The sequence below is a fragment of the Eucalyptus grandis genome, chromosome 3 (genome assembly GCF_016545825.1).
Source record: "Eucalyptus grandis isolate ANBG69807.140 chromosome 3, ASM1654582v1, whole genome shotgun sequence".
Classification (NCBI taxonomy): Eukaryota; Viridiplantae; Streptophyta; class Magnoliopsida; order Myrtales; family Myrtaceae; genus Eucalyptus; species Eucalyptus grandis.
The window spans coordinates 55806488-55821292 of record NC_052614.1 but is presented as its reverse complement, the minus strand read 5'-3'; the positions used below and the strand labels follow the sequence as shown (position 1 = coordinate 55821292).

Below are 14805 nucleotides of genomic sequence, written 5' to 3'. Positions count from 1 at the left end.
GTCGCCGGCCTCGGCCATGGCCGGCGACCGGCCGACGAGGGCCGGCGGCCTCGCCCAGCCACGGCGAGGCTCGCCGGCCCCCGGCGAGGCCGACGCTCGCCGTCCCCCGGCGAGGCCGAGGCTCGCCGTAGCTGGGCGAGGGTCGGCCTCGCCATGGCTGGGCGAGCTCGAGCTCGCCCAGATCCGGCGAGGCCGACCTCGCCCAGCGGCCGGCGAGCCTCGGCCCGCCGAGCCACCGCCAGGCGACGCCGACCTGGCGGTGGCTCGGCGAGGCCGAGGCTCGCCGGCCGCTGGGCGAGGTCGGCCTCGCCGGATCTGGGCGAGCTCGAGCTCGCCCAGCCATGGCGAGGCCGACCTCGCGCCGGCCTGGGCGAGCTCGATCTCGCCCAGATCCGGCGAGGCCGAGCTCGCCCAGCGGCCGGCGAGCCTCGGCCTCGCCTGGCGGTGGCCCGGCGAGGCCTCGCCTGGCGGTGGCCCGGCGAGGCCGCGCCTCGCCCGCCGCTGGGCGAGCTCGGCCTCGCCGGATCAAGGCGAGGCCGACCTCGCGCCGGCCTGGGCGAGCTCGATCTCGCCCAGATCCGGCCTCGAGCTCGCCCAGGCCGGCGAGGCCGAGCTCGCCCAGCGGCCGGCGAGCCTCGGCCTCGCCTGGCGGTGGCCCGGCGAGGCCGCGCCTCGCCCGCCGCTGGGCGAGCTCGGCCCTCGCCGGCCGGTCGCCGGCTGGCCTGGCCGGCGACCGGCCAAAAGAAGAAAAAAATGAAAAGAAAAAAGAAAAAAAGAAATAAAAGAAAAAAATAGAAAAAATAAAAGAAATAAAAAATTATCCAAATTTACCAAACATGCTTTCGTTTATTTTTTATTCCCTAACAAAAGTTTTACCAAACGCGTATTTTGTTCAAAATTGTTCTCCCTAATGTAAATATTTTTTTCTATTTCATTCCCTAACAATTTTTAAATAAACACAAACAAACGCGCTTTCTGTTAATGACATTATGAAAATAAGAATCACCACGAGTGCTAAAACATTGTAATAGTGACAAGAAGACAGTAGTCTATGGACAACTATGTCATGAAACTCCATGCACAATCAAGAGATTATTCAGTAAATGCATCCAATCGTTCAACTAAAAGCATTTGGTAATATAAATATATATGGCAACATTAGGAAGTGTTTTCACTTATATAGATTTCACATATAGACATAGCATTAAATTGTTGATATAATAGATCCACCGTATGGTTGCCTATTAATGTTATCAAGATCTTGATGGACCTTTGGAATTATGTCTTGAAAAACCACATTCTATTAATAAATAAAAAATATAGAGTCTTTCCATCAAGTACAAACCATAATTCTAAAACTTAGGACAATTGAAAACCATACAAGAGCAACAGAGATTATGAGACCAAACGCCAACCATGGAAGTACAGTCATGAATTTGGGTATGGTGAAGATAATTTTTTACGATCGTTTCTAAGGACATTTTGTTCTGAATGTCACATGTCCTAAAACCATTGTAAACCCAAGTCATCAATAAACATAGGAGGGCATATGCATTATACATTGAATGAAGAGGACACCATTTTTCATTTCTTTGCCCACAGGAATGAAAATGGGCAAATTTACTGTCTTCATCAACAATGTGGCCCCCCAAGACCCAACTCGAATCCAAGCACATACTGTTTCTGATTACCTCGCTCAAAATTCGAAGGCGCTGCCAACGTTTTGACAAGGGCAAGAAATCGTGCGCAATCAAAGTCGTGAGGCCCCTCTCCTCTTCCCTCGTTCAAGCTAGAAAGGCCCCCGGATCTTTGACAGCACTGACTTGATTGATTTCTTGTCCCCTTCTTTTTGGTTCTCTTTTCTACTGCGCCAAAGGGGACGTGCCTTTCCATGAAGAGAAAATCACCTTTTTTCTTTATATTTTATCTTTCCCTTCCGGAGGACGTGGCACGCTGCTGAGTTTTCACATGCCGAGACGAATAGAAATAATGCAGAAGCAGAAACTATTGGCAAGGCATTGGCCAGGGATTCGAGCGGGACGATGCCTTTTTGTGTCCATTTTATTGCTTTTGAATTTCAAAACCCATGGCCACCCCCCAAACGGTTCGTTGGGTTTTGGAGCATTGGACTGGCCTGGCCTGACTACTCTCTGCACGCACCGCAAAACCAACCCACGACCGCGACCCCCGAAAGCCACCACTTCTGTAACTACACACACCCTCTCTCTCTCTCTCTCTCTCTCTGATTTTAAATGTGGCACCATCTACTCTTCTCTTCTCCCAGTACAAATTTTTGCTTTTCATGAAGCTTTATAGTTACTCAACTCTCACCCTTTATTGTTACCCATTTTCTTGTTTTCCTTTCTCTTTCTTCTGTAACCCTTTTGACTGCTTCACGCCTTCTCTGTCACTTCAGTTTCTAGTCTGAAACTGGGTTCTGGAGCTCTCTTCCAAGTCATTTTCCTGCATAGCAGAACCTCCTCTTCCTCCATGTGAGCTTTCATCTGCATTGTCAGGGTTAAAGATCGCGTTGCCAAAGAAAGTTTTGATTTTTGAAGGTGTTGCGAGCTCGCTTCTGAAGCTAGAGTATCTGCGCAAATGGGTGCTTCTGGAAAATGGGTGAAAGCTCTTATAGGTCACAAGAAGCCCGAGAAAGAAGACCATGTAAGTCTCAATCATCACGCTTATGAAAAGTTCAAAACTTTGACGTCTTTGATCTTGCTTCCAGATGTTGGTTTTGCACACTGTTTTATAGGCCTAAGCTCATCCTCTCTATCTCTTTCTCTACAGCAAAAGGGAAGCTCTAAGGGCAAGAAATGGAAGCTGTGGAGGGGCCCATCAGGAGATCTGGGGTCTTCATGGAGTGCATTTAAAGGGAAGCACTATGCAGCATCCGAGGGGTCTAACCACGGTTTATCACCACTTGCTAATGCCTTTTCTGCTGCAATGGCAACAGTGGTTCGAGCTCCTCCGAAGGACTTCAGGGTTGTGAGGCAGGAATGGGCTGCCATTAGGATACAGACCACTTTCCGTGGATTCTTGGTGAGTGGGTTGCTCATGGACTCTATTGCTGAAAGTGTTTACTCTTCTTATGATGATGCTTGATCTTGAAAAGCTGAAAAAGTGTGAAAATTGTCTGTTGACTGAGTCCCTTCACTTTAGCTGATTCAGATTTGCATTCTCTGATTGAGAAAATATTGGTTTAATCATAACATTTGTAGCTTTTCCTGAATCATTAAGCAACGGTTTTCTTTTTTTTTTTTTGCACCCACTTTATGAGATTGTGAAGGGATGTGATTTTATTTTAAAGCAGCGGGTCTTGTTGCACTTGGGTTGCCGTTGCATACTTACCCCCCTGTATAGTCCACAGAGCAGCATTACCGGCTTGCAGTTGCTGTCTCTCTGAATCCTCAGTTGATTTTTGAAACTTGAATTGAAAATTTCATATGATGTTCTAGGTAGTAATTAGATGAGCTCGGATAAGATTATGCCGGACAAACAACAATGTTTATTTATCTGGCAATGGGTGCTTTTCTCTTAGTTTTATCTGTGTATTTAAAATGCAGGCTAGAAGGGCATTGAAGGCCTTGAAAGGAATCGTGAGGCTTCAAGCTTTGGTTCGTGGGAGACAAGTGAGGAAGCAGGCGGCCGTCACACTGAGGTGCATGCAGGCTCTTGTTCGAGTCCAGGCCCGAGTGAGGGCACGCCGTGTCCGAATGTCCATCGAGGGCCAGGCAGTGCAACGGATTCTTGATGAGCATCGAAGCAAGGCCGATCTCTTAAAACAAGCTGAGGTATCAAGTATCCGAAAGCATATAAATTTACATAAGATTATCACAATTTTTCTATTATTTTGCATTTAAGAAACTTCATGAACTCAGAAGTCTAAATTATGCATCTTTACCATTCAGGAAGGGTGGTGTGATAGTAAGGGAACGCTTGAAGATGTCAAAGCAAAGTTACAAATGAGGCAAGAAGGAGCTTTCAAAAGAGATAGAGCAATTGCATACGCCCTTACTCAAAAGGTAACTAGATTAACATCTGATGACATTCTAGTCTCATATTACATTGCAACCTAATCTCTGGCATAAGCATGCTGAGTAATTTCTTGGATAATGCTTGCATTTGTGGCAGTGGAAATCAAATGGTGATGCAAATTCCAGACCACTTGGGTCAGTGCCTGCTCTCAAGTCATATGAGTTTGACAAAAATAGCTGGAATTGGAGTTGGTTAGAACGGTGGATGTCGGCCAAGCCATGGGAGACCAGACTGATGGAAGAATCCCACTCTGATCTGTTGGAAACAACTGCCGCTTCGAAGACTTTCTCAGACTCTCCTCTAGTTGCACAATCGAAATCTTCTGAACCACCTTCTGTTAAAGTTCGGAGGAATAACATGACCACTAGAATTTCTGCGAAGCCTCCCCTAGCTGGACGTGCCACTCGGTCATCCTCAAGCCCGAGTTCTGACTACCTCTGTGATGAGAGCTCGCCTTCATCTTCATTCTGTACATCTATGACCCCAGCCTCAGGAAACAATGGCGTGACATCGGAGAAAATGAATGGTGGTAGCCATGGGAAGCCAAGTTATATGAACTTGACCGAATCTACTAAGGCAAAGCAGAAGACTGGAAGTCATCTGTCAAGGAGGGTACAGAGACAATCCATGGATGAGTTTCAGTTTCTCGCACTTTCAGCTGGGTTATGTGGCAATGGGGATTTGAAAAGTGGTGCCGGTTGCGAGCCCTCGATGATGAATTTCTCAAGGCCGCTTAATCAGATGACCAGGTTGGACAGGAATTTGAAGGTGATGGAGAGGGAGAATTGCTTGTATTTTTAGAGATTCACGTAGTTGTCCTTTTTGGGGCTTTTGGTTTTTATTTGTGGGTAATGTAAGTTCAACAACTTGTTGGTTTCGAAGAATTCGGTGCATTTGACCTGTAAACAGTTCTTTCTGTAGTTTTTCGCGTTCGAAGATGTAGCAGAGTCAACTGAAATTCTTAAGAGGTGGGAGGATTGGATTTGGGGCGATGCTTATGACTTAAGGGACTGTCCCACAGGTTCATATTTCAAAATCATCTAACTTGAGCATCCTAAAACCAAACACGCATTGGATTATTCACTCAGGTATTCTTAAAATGACAATGTAGCCGATTGTGCTGTACAGAGTGGATGCAATTATCTAAGGTTCTTTTTGTGAAGCTTATGTTCTTGTTAACGACGATGATGGAGCACATGTTGCTGCGTGCTAGGATGTTCAAAACTGTGTTCTATATTCTTTTACCAGAAAAAAAAAATAAAAATAGAAGGTTTAGGTTCATTCAGAAGGTGCAGGGAAGCTTTGAGGTCCTGAGTTGCTCCAGTTTCAATGGTCTTGCAGAATCGCAAATAGGCGTTTGATTTCCTTCTCAGGCCATGGCTTTCTTCGAGACCTTGCTGATAATCCAGCCAAAAATGGTGAAACTGTGCAGTCGAGTTCAGTCTCGGCTGGGCCCATGCCTTAACCAGACGGGAATCCATGCCATTGGCTACGATTCCGTTTAATGGGACATCTGATCGTGCAGATGACATTGAAAGCAATCGAATGCAGCAAAACTCTTTGTTTTTCCTACCCACAGTTCATCATGAAATGCACTCATCGGTTCCGATGCACAAGGGGTTAGAACACAAGGACAGAACCGAGTTAGATATAGACCAAATACAAAAGTGATTACAGAATCCTAGATGCGGTGCTTGCAGGGTAAGATGCTGACTTTGCCGGCTATTTCCGATATGGCTAATTCCTATTAGAATATGCCAACACAAGCATAAGACAGCAAAGTAAAGACACAAAAACCTGAAATTGATCTCCTTGAATCAGGATCTCCGCCCCAGTCAGCATTTGAGTAATGGAAAAGTCTCACAGGATGGGTGGGGGGGCATCTCCAGTCCAGAATAAGACTCGAAAAGCTGTTCTCCTCCTCCACTCATACCAAAAAGCTCTGTTCGCTCAAGCTTTTTCACAGGACGAATTCTCACCCCAGCGCTGCCTTTTCTTCGCATCCTTCATCACCTTCGCGTAGAGGAAAACTCATTCGTGACGGCCCTCACCATCACATTTCTCCTTTAGCAGACGGCACAGCCACTCTGTCGCGATGTTTTGCGCTTCGTCAAATGAAAGAACATGAAGAAGCCCACTTATCCCACATCGGAAAGTCGAATGCATAAAACACAGTTAATAAGCTCCGTGCACGTGAGATTTGTTCGCCGAGCTCAGTAACGAGGGCTTGTGACCCGAGTGGGGGCATCAAAGTGGTGGAACATGGGCTCGGATCCACTGAACCGGGTCTGATGTTGGCAATTTGCTGGCCCGCCCGTTCCAAGCCGAGAGTTGAACCATGCGGTTCGGGCGAAGGCCTGGGCAACGTGGGTCCTAAAGTGGAGGGGTCCGCGTCAGGCTGGCTTCACAGAGCAGCGAAGACCTCCCGCTCTCGACAGTGGAAGGATTACGGGCTGGTGCCACCCAGGCCCACCACGGTCTAATGGGCTGAGTCCTACTGAACCACCACTTTTTTTTTCCAAGACCTTGCCTAGGGTTGGGTGAGCGTCATCGGCCCCAAGTAAAGGCTATCATGGCCCCTTCCAGATTTGGGCAGTCAGTCCCTTTGCTAGGTTTGTCATGGCCTCATCCAGCATTGGCGACCTCACCAGCCATTGGTGAGGCCCAGGCGATCTTTATTGGTCATTTCTAACAATGGGCAGCCATAATAGCCAGTCAAGGCATCATATTATCTTCCTTTTTTAAAGTTAGTGTTTTTTTTTAATTAGCTGTTTCATTTTTTTTGCGACCTCACCAGCCATTGGTGAGGCCCAGGCGATCTTTATTGGTCATTTCTAACAATGGGCAGCCATAATAGCCGGTTAAGGCATCACATACAATAGCCAGTTAAGGCATCACATTATCTTCCTTTTTTAAAGTTTGTGTTTTTTTTTTTATTAGCTGTTTCATTTTTTTATATCTAATTTAGTCTATTATTCTTTTTAATTTTTTTGCATATTTTTTTGATGTGGCACTTAGTGGGTGCCACATCATCACCACGTGTCCTGAGAAAATTTTTTAAATGCCACGTCATTATCTTCTATTAGCCTAATTGAATAAAATTAACAGAAGGATTTGATTAAATCAACTTAACAAGTTTTCAGATTTGAATACACTTTTGAAAAGTTTTAATATTTAATTGCATTTTTATGATAAATTTTAAGATTTTCATTGCATTTACCCTTTTTAAAAAATTGGCCTCTTAATTAATCAAAGAAGATGAAAGCACCCAAGAGTATCACCTAGTTAAAGACTCTAGCGACCTGAACAAGCAGCAACGATCGGGCCCTTTCCATCTAGTTTTGCATTTAATGAAGAATCAACTAAACCATTATTACCAAAATTCAATATGTGCTTGTTCATAAATTATATTATTAGTATTTTTTTTTCCCCATAGAATATTATAACTATACTTTCCATATAAAGAAAAAAAAAAGTTGAAAACTTTCTTCATCCTTTATTTAGATGCACTTTCCTTAATTTGGTATAAACCGGATGAGAAGGTCATTTGGTTTGTTAGAAACAACTTGGTGGTCCAACGTGTCCTGTCACTTTGCCGAGAGCAACAGGATAGTTGCTTGAACTGAACCAAGGGTATTAAACAAGTCAGTCGATTCAGTGACTTATCTACCCTTACTCACCTCAGGCATTGGAGACTATTATATCTACCTACCCAGCAATAATCAGAATCGAAGTCCTGATGTGATATCTACCTTCACCACCATGAAACCCCATAATTCCCTATCTATTTTTGTCTTCCTGACAGAGAAGAAATACGAGGATGACATTGCGAAATCTCTCACCTTAGAGCAATTCTCCCACCTGTTTCATCCCCTTGTACTCTTTATCCTATCAAGAGCTCTTTTCTTTTGGATCAACAATCTCTTCTCCATCTTCCCATTTTTACCTAATTTCCACATTAATTGCAGTATGTATTCCCACAGAAAGCTACAAAGAGATAGGCCAGAAATTCAAATTAATATATATATAGAACGGCCACTTTTTTAACATGAATCTACTGGTTCAATCAACCAAAATTTACATGAACAAACAAATCTATACATCTAAGATTTGGTGGGATGAATGAAACAAATTGGAGGGACCATGATCTGGGCGTGTAAATTTGGTGGCTTCAACGAGTCTTTTAACTGAGTTCGCCTGCAAAAATGAATCGAAAGAAGAAGAAAATCAAAAGCAGCAAGAACAAATTCAGAAGTAACCCACCTAAAGCAAGTACCATTTACCATCAGAATGCTAGACAAATCAAAAAATTATCAAGGATACAGAGAAACCAGCAAAGCATTCAAGCAACATTTGATTTGGCCCCTCTGCAACTTCAACCATTCCCTCCTGCTCAACACTCTCCTATTAGATGACAAGCCAGACTAGCACGCACACACATATTTAATAACACACTTATAAAGGACATGGATTTATTTGACCTACCACAAATCTTCATTATAGTCAGGAATGGTGTTGCAGAGGAGGACTAGTTCAGTGACATCGATCATGGCTTCGATCTGAGATAACCTATTTGGTCCGCCAGCTCATTCAAGTCCTCTCCCCAATCCGGAGGGTTCTCGACCAAATCCTCCACATCCACCTCGAAATCCGATTCGTCGCCGAGTGGCCACTCTTCCTCCGGAATTGCGTCCTCATTCAATAGTTCCTCCCAGATCGTCTCGTTCACAGAATCCAGCTCATCACCGTTGGTCCCTGGCATCGAACTTCCAAGTGGGTCTTCAATGTCGATGCTTGATTCATTCTCCAAGGCACCATAGAGAAGTGTCTCCATATCGGATTCAATCGGCCCCAGCTCTTCTAGATCTTGGTCTGCTTGCAAATTCTCCAAGCTCGGGCTAGCAGTCAATCTCCGCTTCTTTCCGATGCCGAGACTTTGCAATTCCTTTCTTTGTGCCAAGTTCTGAACGAAAGATGGGTTACTGAGCCCTTTGGCGAGGAAAGTCAGCATCTGCTGCTGCTTATTCTCTGTTCTCTGCAACCTATCTTCCATTGCTGCAATCAGCTCCCTCGAGTGCTGTTGCTGCTGCTTCAGCTTCGCGATTTCAGACATCAACAAGTTGCGGTCCCGTGTCAACCTCTCGAGCTCGCCTTCCAATCCAAACTGTCCCAATTCGACGCAGGCCGTGGCTCCATGCTGCTGCTGCTGATTCTGCGGGACGTTCCTCCTCCTCTTGATGGTCTTGAGCAGATGCTTCTGCCCTCCCAAGAAACCTTCATTCGCGAATTCCCATCTGTCTGGATCCACCTTCCTAAATCCTAGATGCGGTGCTTACCGGGTAAGATGCTGACTTTGCCGGCTATTTCCAATACGGCTAATTCCTATTAGAATATGCCAACACAAGCATAAGACAGCAGAGAAGACACAAAAACCTGAAATTGATCTCCTTAATCAGGATCTCCTCCCCAGTCAGCATTTGAGTAATGGAAAAGTCTCACAGGATGGGTAGGGGGGGCATCTCCAGTCCAGAATAAGACTTGAATAGCTGCTCTCCTCCTCCACTCATTACCAAAAAGCTCTCTTTGCTCAAAGCTTCTTTCACGGGACGAATTCTCACCCCAGCACTGCCTTTTCTTCGCATCCTTCATCACGTTCGCGTAGAGGAAAACTCATTCGTGACGGCCCTCACCGTCACATTTCTCCTTTAGCCGACCGCACAGCCACTCTGTCGCGATGTTTTGCGCTTCGTGAAATGAAAGAACATGAAGAAGCCCACTTATCCCACATCGGAAATTGGAAAGCATAAAACACACTTAATAAGCTCCGCGCACGTCAACTAGGAACGCCGAGCTCTGTAACGGGAGCTTGTGACCCGAGTGGGGGCATTAATGTGGTGGAACGTGGATTCCCGTTGGGCCGGGTCTGAAGTGGCTCACTTGCTGGCCCGCCCGTTCCGAAAGAAGGTGGACCACTTTCGTCCTAAAGTGCGGTAGAGGTCCGTGTCGGGCTTCGAAAAAGCCGCGGAGACCTCCCGCTCTCAACCGCTGGAAGGTTGACGGGCCGTTGTCACCCAGGGCACGGTCTGATGGGCTGAGTCCTACTGAACCACCACTTTTTTCAAATTTTTTTTTTTTCGTTTTTCGACATATTTATTTGATCTTCTTAATTTGCATGACTCGAATTTTACATAAAATTGTCTTGTAAATCTAGTTCTTTCTTCGACATAATCTATTGTTGCAAGCTATTAGATTCTTGACATTTAATCTCGCTAAATTTTAAAATAATCTAGTGTACTAGAAGTACTAAAACTTATTATGAAAATACAATGGAGTATTATAACTTTCAAAACAAAAAGTGTAATTAAGTCATAATTTATCGAGTTAGTTTGATCAATTTTATCCGTTAATTCTGTTTAACTAGGTTAGTGAAAAATTCTAACGTGACAGGAACAACAGCTTGCTAGTAGCTATCGTCGTCCATTGTTGGGAAAGGCCAGTGGAAGTCGCTTAGGCCTTGCCTATCTCTGGCAAGGCCTCAATGCCCCCCGGAGGGCCTAGCGCTGGACAATGGTCATCGGCCTCGTAGCAAGACCTTGTCTAGGGTCGGGTGAGCGTTGTCGGCCCCAAGTGAAGGCTACATGACTGTCGCTCAAATCTAGGGTGAGGGTCAAGCCCCCTTCTAGATTTGGGCAGCCAGTCCCTCGCTAGGCTTGTCATGGCCTCATCTAGGGTTGGCAACCTCACCAGCCATTGGTGAGGCCTGGGCGACCTTTATTGGCATTTCCGACAATAGGCAGCCACAATAGCTAATTAGCTGTTTCAAGGCCTCACATTGTCTTCCTTTTTTAAAGTTTGTGTTTTTTTTTTTAATTAGTTGGTTCATTTTTTATCTAATTTAGTCTATATTTCTTTTTAATTTTGTATATTTTTTTGATGTGGCACTTACTAAGTGCCACATCATCACCACGTGTCCAGAGAAAATTTAAAATGCCACGTCATTATCTTCCATTAGCCTAATTGAATAAAATTAACGGAAGGACTTTATTAAATCAACTTGACAAGTTTTCAGATTTGAATACACTTTTTAAAAATTTTAAGATATAATTGTATCTTCATGATAAATTTTAGGACTTACCGTGCATTTACCCTTTTAAAAAAATTCACCTCTTAATTAATCAAAGAAGATGAAAGTACCCAGGAGTATCACCTAGTTAAAGACTCTAGCGACTTGAACAAGCAACAACGATCGGGTCCTTTCCATCTAGTTTTGCATTTAATGAAGAATCAGTTGAACCATTATTATCGAAATTCAATCTGTGCTTATTCATAGATTATATTATTAATTTTTTTTTTGCAAAAATATTATAACCATACTTTCTATATAAAAAAAAAAAAAAAAAAAAAGAGTTGAAAACTTTCTTCATCCCTTATTTAGATGCACTTTCCTTAATTTGGTATAAACCGGATGAGGAGGTCATCCGGTTTATTAGAAACAACTTGGTGGTCCAACGTGTCCTGTCACTTTGCCGAGAGCGACGGGACAGTTGCCTGAACTGAACCGAGGGTATCAAACAAGTCAGTCGGTTTAGTGACTATGCCGTTAGGCATGCTTGTCTGACAGTGAGCCTTTAATTTACCCTTATTCACCTCAGACGCAGGAGGTTATTATACCTACTTATCCAGCGATAATCAGAATCGAAATCCTGACGTGGTGTGTACCTTCACCAGCGTGAGGCCCCATAATTTCCTATCTATTTTTGTCTTCCCGACAGAGAATGAATACGGGGTGATATTGCGAGATCTCTCACCCCAGAGCAATTCTCCCACCTGTTCCATCCCCATGTACTCTTTATCCTATCAATAGCTCTTTCTTTTGGATCAAGAATCTCTTCTCCATCTTCCCATTTTTACCTAATTTCCACATTAATTGCAGTATGTATTCCCACAGAAAGCTACAAAAAGATAGGCCAGAAATTCAAATTTAATATATATATATATATAGAACGGCCACTTTTTTAATATGAATCTGCTGGTTCAATTAACCAAAATTTACATGAACAAACAAATCTGTACATCTAAGATTTGGTGGGATGAATGAAACAAATTGGAGGGACCATGATCTGGGCGTGTAAATTTGGTGGCTTCAACGAGTCTTTTAACTGAGTTCGCCTGCAAAAATGAATCGAAAAAAGAAGAAAATCAACGCCAGCAAGAACAAATTCAGAAGTAACCCACCTAAAGCAAGTACCATTTACCATCAGAATGCTAGACAAATCAAAAAATTATCAAGGATACAGAGAAACCAGCAAAGCATTCAAGCAACATTTGATTTGGCCCCCTCTGCAACTTCAACCATTCCCTCCTGCTCAACACTCTCCTATTAGATGACAAGCCAGACTAGCACGCACACACATATTTAATAACACACTTATAAAGGACATGGATTTATTTGACCTACCACAAATCTTCATTATAGTCAGGAATGGTGTTGCAGAGGAGGACTAGTTCAGTGACATCGATCATGGCTTCGATCTGAGATAACCTATTTGGTCCGCCAGCTCATTCAAGTCCTCTCCCCAATCCGGAGGGTTCTCGACCAAATCCTCCACATCCACCTCGAAATCCGATTCGTCGCCGAGTGGCCACTCTTCCTCCGGAATTGCGTCCTCATTCAATAGTTCCTCCCAGATCGTCTCGTTCACAGAATCCAGCTCATCACCGTTGGTCCCTGGCATCGAACTTCCAAGTGGGTCTTCAATGTCGATGCTTGATTCATTCTCCAAGGCACCATAGAGAAGTGTCTCCATATCGGATTCAATCGGCCCCAGCTCTTCTAGATCTTGGTCTGCTTGCAAATTCTCCAAGCTCGGGCTAGCAGTCAATCTCCGCTTCTTTCCGATGCCGAGACTTTGCAATTCCTTTCTTTGTGCCAAGTTCTGAACGAAAGATGGGTTACTGAGCGCTTTGGCGAGGAAAGTCAGCATCTGCTGCTGCTTATTCTCTGTTCTCTGCAACCTATCTTCCATTGCTGCAATCAGCTCCATCGAGTGCTGTTGCTGCTGCTTCAGCTTCGCGATTTCAGACATCAACAAGTTGCGGTCTCGTGTCAACCTCTCGAGCTCGCCTTCCAATCCGAACTGTCCCAGTTCGACGCAGGCCGTGGCTCCATGCTGCTGCTGATTCTGCGGGACGTTCCTCCTCCTCTTGATGGTCTTGAGCAGATGCTTCTGCCCTCCCAAGAAACCTTCATTCGCGAATTCCCATCTGTCTGGATCCACCTTCCTAAATCCCTGCATAAATTTTCATACGTCAGCGAAACTTCATAGGCGATTGATTTCCCCTGCTTTATTTGTGAGGAAATGTTAAAGTTTTGGCAGTTTCGTCATCTGAGCAGAACAACTCAAGCTACAGTACAATTCAAACAAACAGATCATCTCAACCACACCAAATTAGGCGATGGATGCTTCATAAAGAGAGCAAAGCAAATCAAATTAATTGGAAAATTCTAGTAAAACTTTCATCCAGTGAAATTCCTGTTCTCGATCTTAATGCAGTTCGGTTGCTAAATCAACTCTAGCAGACTCCAAAACCAGAAGCTTCATTTGTCCTAAAAGGCTAAAACAAACTCAAGAGCATGAACACGTCGAAAAAATCAGTACCGGATTCCCCGAAATCGAGGAACTAAAGACACAAATCAAAGGCGGGTGCGACTGGAGAATTTGATCAAACACTTACGTAAGTGTTGAGCTGCCGGATGAAGCTGGAGAAGTTGCCGTGCTTGAAGTACTTGGGGAGCAGGGTGGAGGCGAACCGGTGGGAGTCCCACACGATGAAGCTGTTCTTCGCCCCGCTCCACGACACCACCGCGTCCGTCGACGGGTCCTCCACCATCTCGAACGTCTTCATCAGGAACGGCGGCGGGCCTACCTCGTGGAGCCCCTCCATCGGCCTCGGAGCAGCAGCAGCGGCCGAGCCCGACGACGACGACGACCCAGTCGAGCACACGATCACATCTTCGCGTTCTTGGTCTCGGTCTTCTTCTTTGATCACGATCACCCTCTCCATCGGCGGCGGCGGCGGCGTTTCTTGGGTTTCTTTCCTCTTCCGGTCGGCTATGCGATTCTTGATCTTGGTACCATTGTCGGCGTGGGTGGTGAGCACTGTTAGAGAGAGAGAGACAGAGAGAGAAAGCGCGGTGGCGACTCTGGTAAGTGGCAGTGCGGGGGAGAAGACGGAGGAGAACGAGATTGTTGGGGGCGAAGAGAGAGAAAGCGAGGTGGTATATAAGAACGGGAGAGGAGAATTCTAGAGAGAGACACGGCGGCGTTGGGTGGCAGCTTTTTTGTGTCGGAGAGAGTGTGAGAAACTTCCGGCGGATGGTAGCGCTTGTTCTGGTCAAAGGTTTTGACTCGGGGAGTGAAAATTCTAGAAATTTCGCGAGATGTCGGGCTGTGCCGAGACGAGGGGAGGATTTTTTTTTTTAGGGCTTCATCTTTAATTTGGGGAAGTTGAAATTGGATCTGTGGGGCCCGGGAAATCCCTCTCTCTTCTGTCGGGGGACGACGGTACTTTGTGGATAAACCCAGTGGAAAATTCAGAGCCGTGAAAATTATATTTATGGGGTCCCACAATCTCTCTCTCTCTCTCCTGTCATGGGATGGCAATCTTTTTTGGTGGAGTGACAAGGTGAAAAATTATGGCACTAAGTAATTCCTTACATAGTTTTTTTTTTTTTCGAACAACAATTCCTTACATAGTTAAAAGTGG

The 14805-nt window shown here is 45.0% G+C and overlaps 3 protein-coding genes across 7 annotated transcripts; 1 reads left to right on the top strand and 2 right to left on the bottom strand.

Moving 5' to 3' along the window:
* Window positions 1–2131: 2131 nt before the first annotated feature.
* On the top strand, window positions 2132–5103 carry LOC104437855 (protein IQ-DOMAIN 1). Its single transcript, XM_010050905.3, has 5 exons — window positions 2132–2664; window positions 2791–3042; window positions 3567–3794; window positions 3912–4025; window positions 4135–5103. Exons 1-5 carry the CDS (start codon window positions 2599–2601, stop codon window positions 4837–4839), a joined length of 1365 nt encoding a protein of 454 aa, XP_010049207.2. The 5' UTR covers window positions 2132–2598; the 3' UTR covers window positions 4840–5103.
* A 2935-nt stretch (window positions 5104–8038) lies between these two features.
* On the bottom strand, window positions 8039–9687 carry LOC120291974 (heat shock factor protein HSF30-like). The gene is made up of 2 exons (XM_039309807.1): window positions 9609–9687; window positions 8039–9369 (listed from the first exon to the last, which is right to left on the bottom strand). The coding sequence occupies exons 1-2, from the start codon at window positions 9685–9687 to the stop codon at window positions 8585–8587; spliced, it is 864 nt and encodes a 287-aa protein (XP_039165741.1). The 3' UTR covers window positions 8039–8584.
* A 2344-nt stretch (window positions 9688–12031) lies between these two features.
* On the bottom strand, window positions 12032–14507 carry LOC104437856 (heat shock factor protein HSF30). 5 transcript variants are annotated; one of them, XR_005549991.1, is made up of 4 exons: window positions 13774–14507; window positions 12497–13328; window positions 12294–12400; window positions 12032–12207 (listed from the first exon to the last, which is right to left on the bottom strand). XR_005549991.1 is itself a non-coding variant. In XM_010050907.3 (2 exons), exons 1-2 carry the CDS (start codon window positions 14101–14103, stop codon window positions 12558–12560), a joined length of 1101 nt encoding a protein of 366 aa, XP_010049209.1. In that variant the 5' UTR covers window positions 14104–14507; the 3' UTR covers window positions 12258–12557. The 5 variants fall into 5 exon arrangements, 1 of the variants encoding a protein (XP_010049209.1); XR_724483.3 differs by lacking the exon at window positions 12294–12400 and having other exon boundaries at window positions 13774–14506; XR_001985984.2 differs by having other exon boundaries at window positions 12034–12207; window positions 12294–13328.
* Between the last annotated feature and the right edge of the window lie 298 nt (window positions 14508–14805).

Coding starts and splice junctions, on each gene's coding strand:
- LOC104437856 (XM_010050907.3), bottom strand. CDS start 14,103: ATGGAGAGGGTGATCGTGATCAAAGAAGAAGACCGAGACCAAGAACGC. Junction 13,329..13,773: donor TCCGGCAGCTCAACACTTAC/GTAAGTGTTTGA, acceptor AAATTTATGCAG/GGATTTAGGAAGGTGGATCC.
- LOC104437855 (XM_010050905.3), top strand. CDS start 2,599: ATGGGTGCTTCTGGAAAATGGGTGAAAGCTCTTATAGGTCACAAGAAG. Junction 2,665..2,790: donor AGCCCGAGAAAGAAGACCAT/GTAAGTCTCAAT, acceptor CTTTCTCTACAG/CAAAAGGGAAGCTCTAAGGG. Junction 4,026..4,134: donor CATACGCCCTTACTCAAAAG/GTAACTAGATTA, acceptor CATTTGTGGCAG/TGGAAATCAAATGGTGATGC.
- LOC120291974 (XM_039309807.1), bottom strand. CDS start 9,687: ATGAAGGATGCGAAGAAAAGGCAGTGCTGGGGTGAGAATTCGTCCCGT. Junction 9,370..9,608: donor TGAGCAAAGAGAGCTTTTTG/GTAATGAGTGGA, acceptor TTACCCGGTAAG/CACCGCATCTAGGATTTAGG.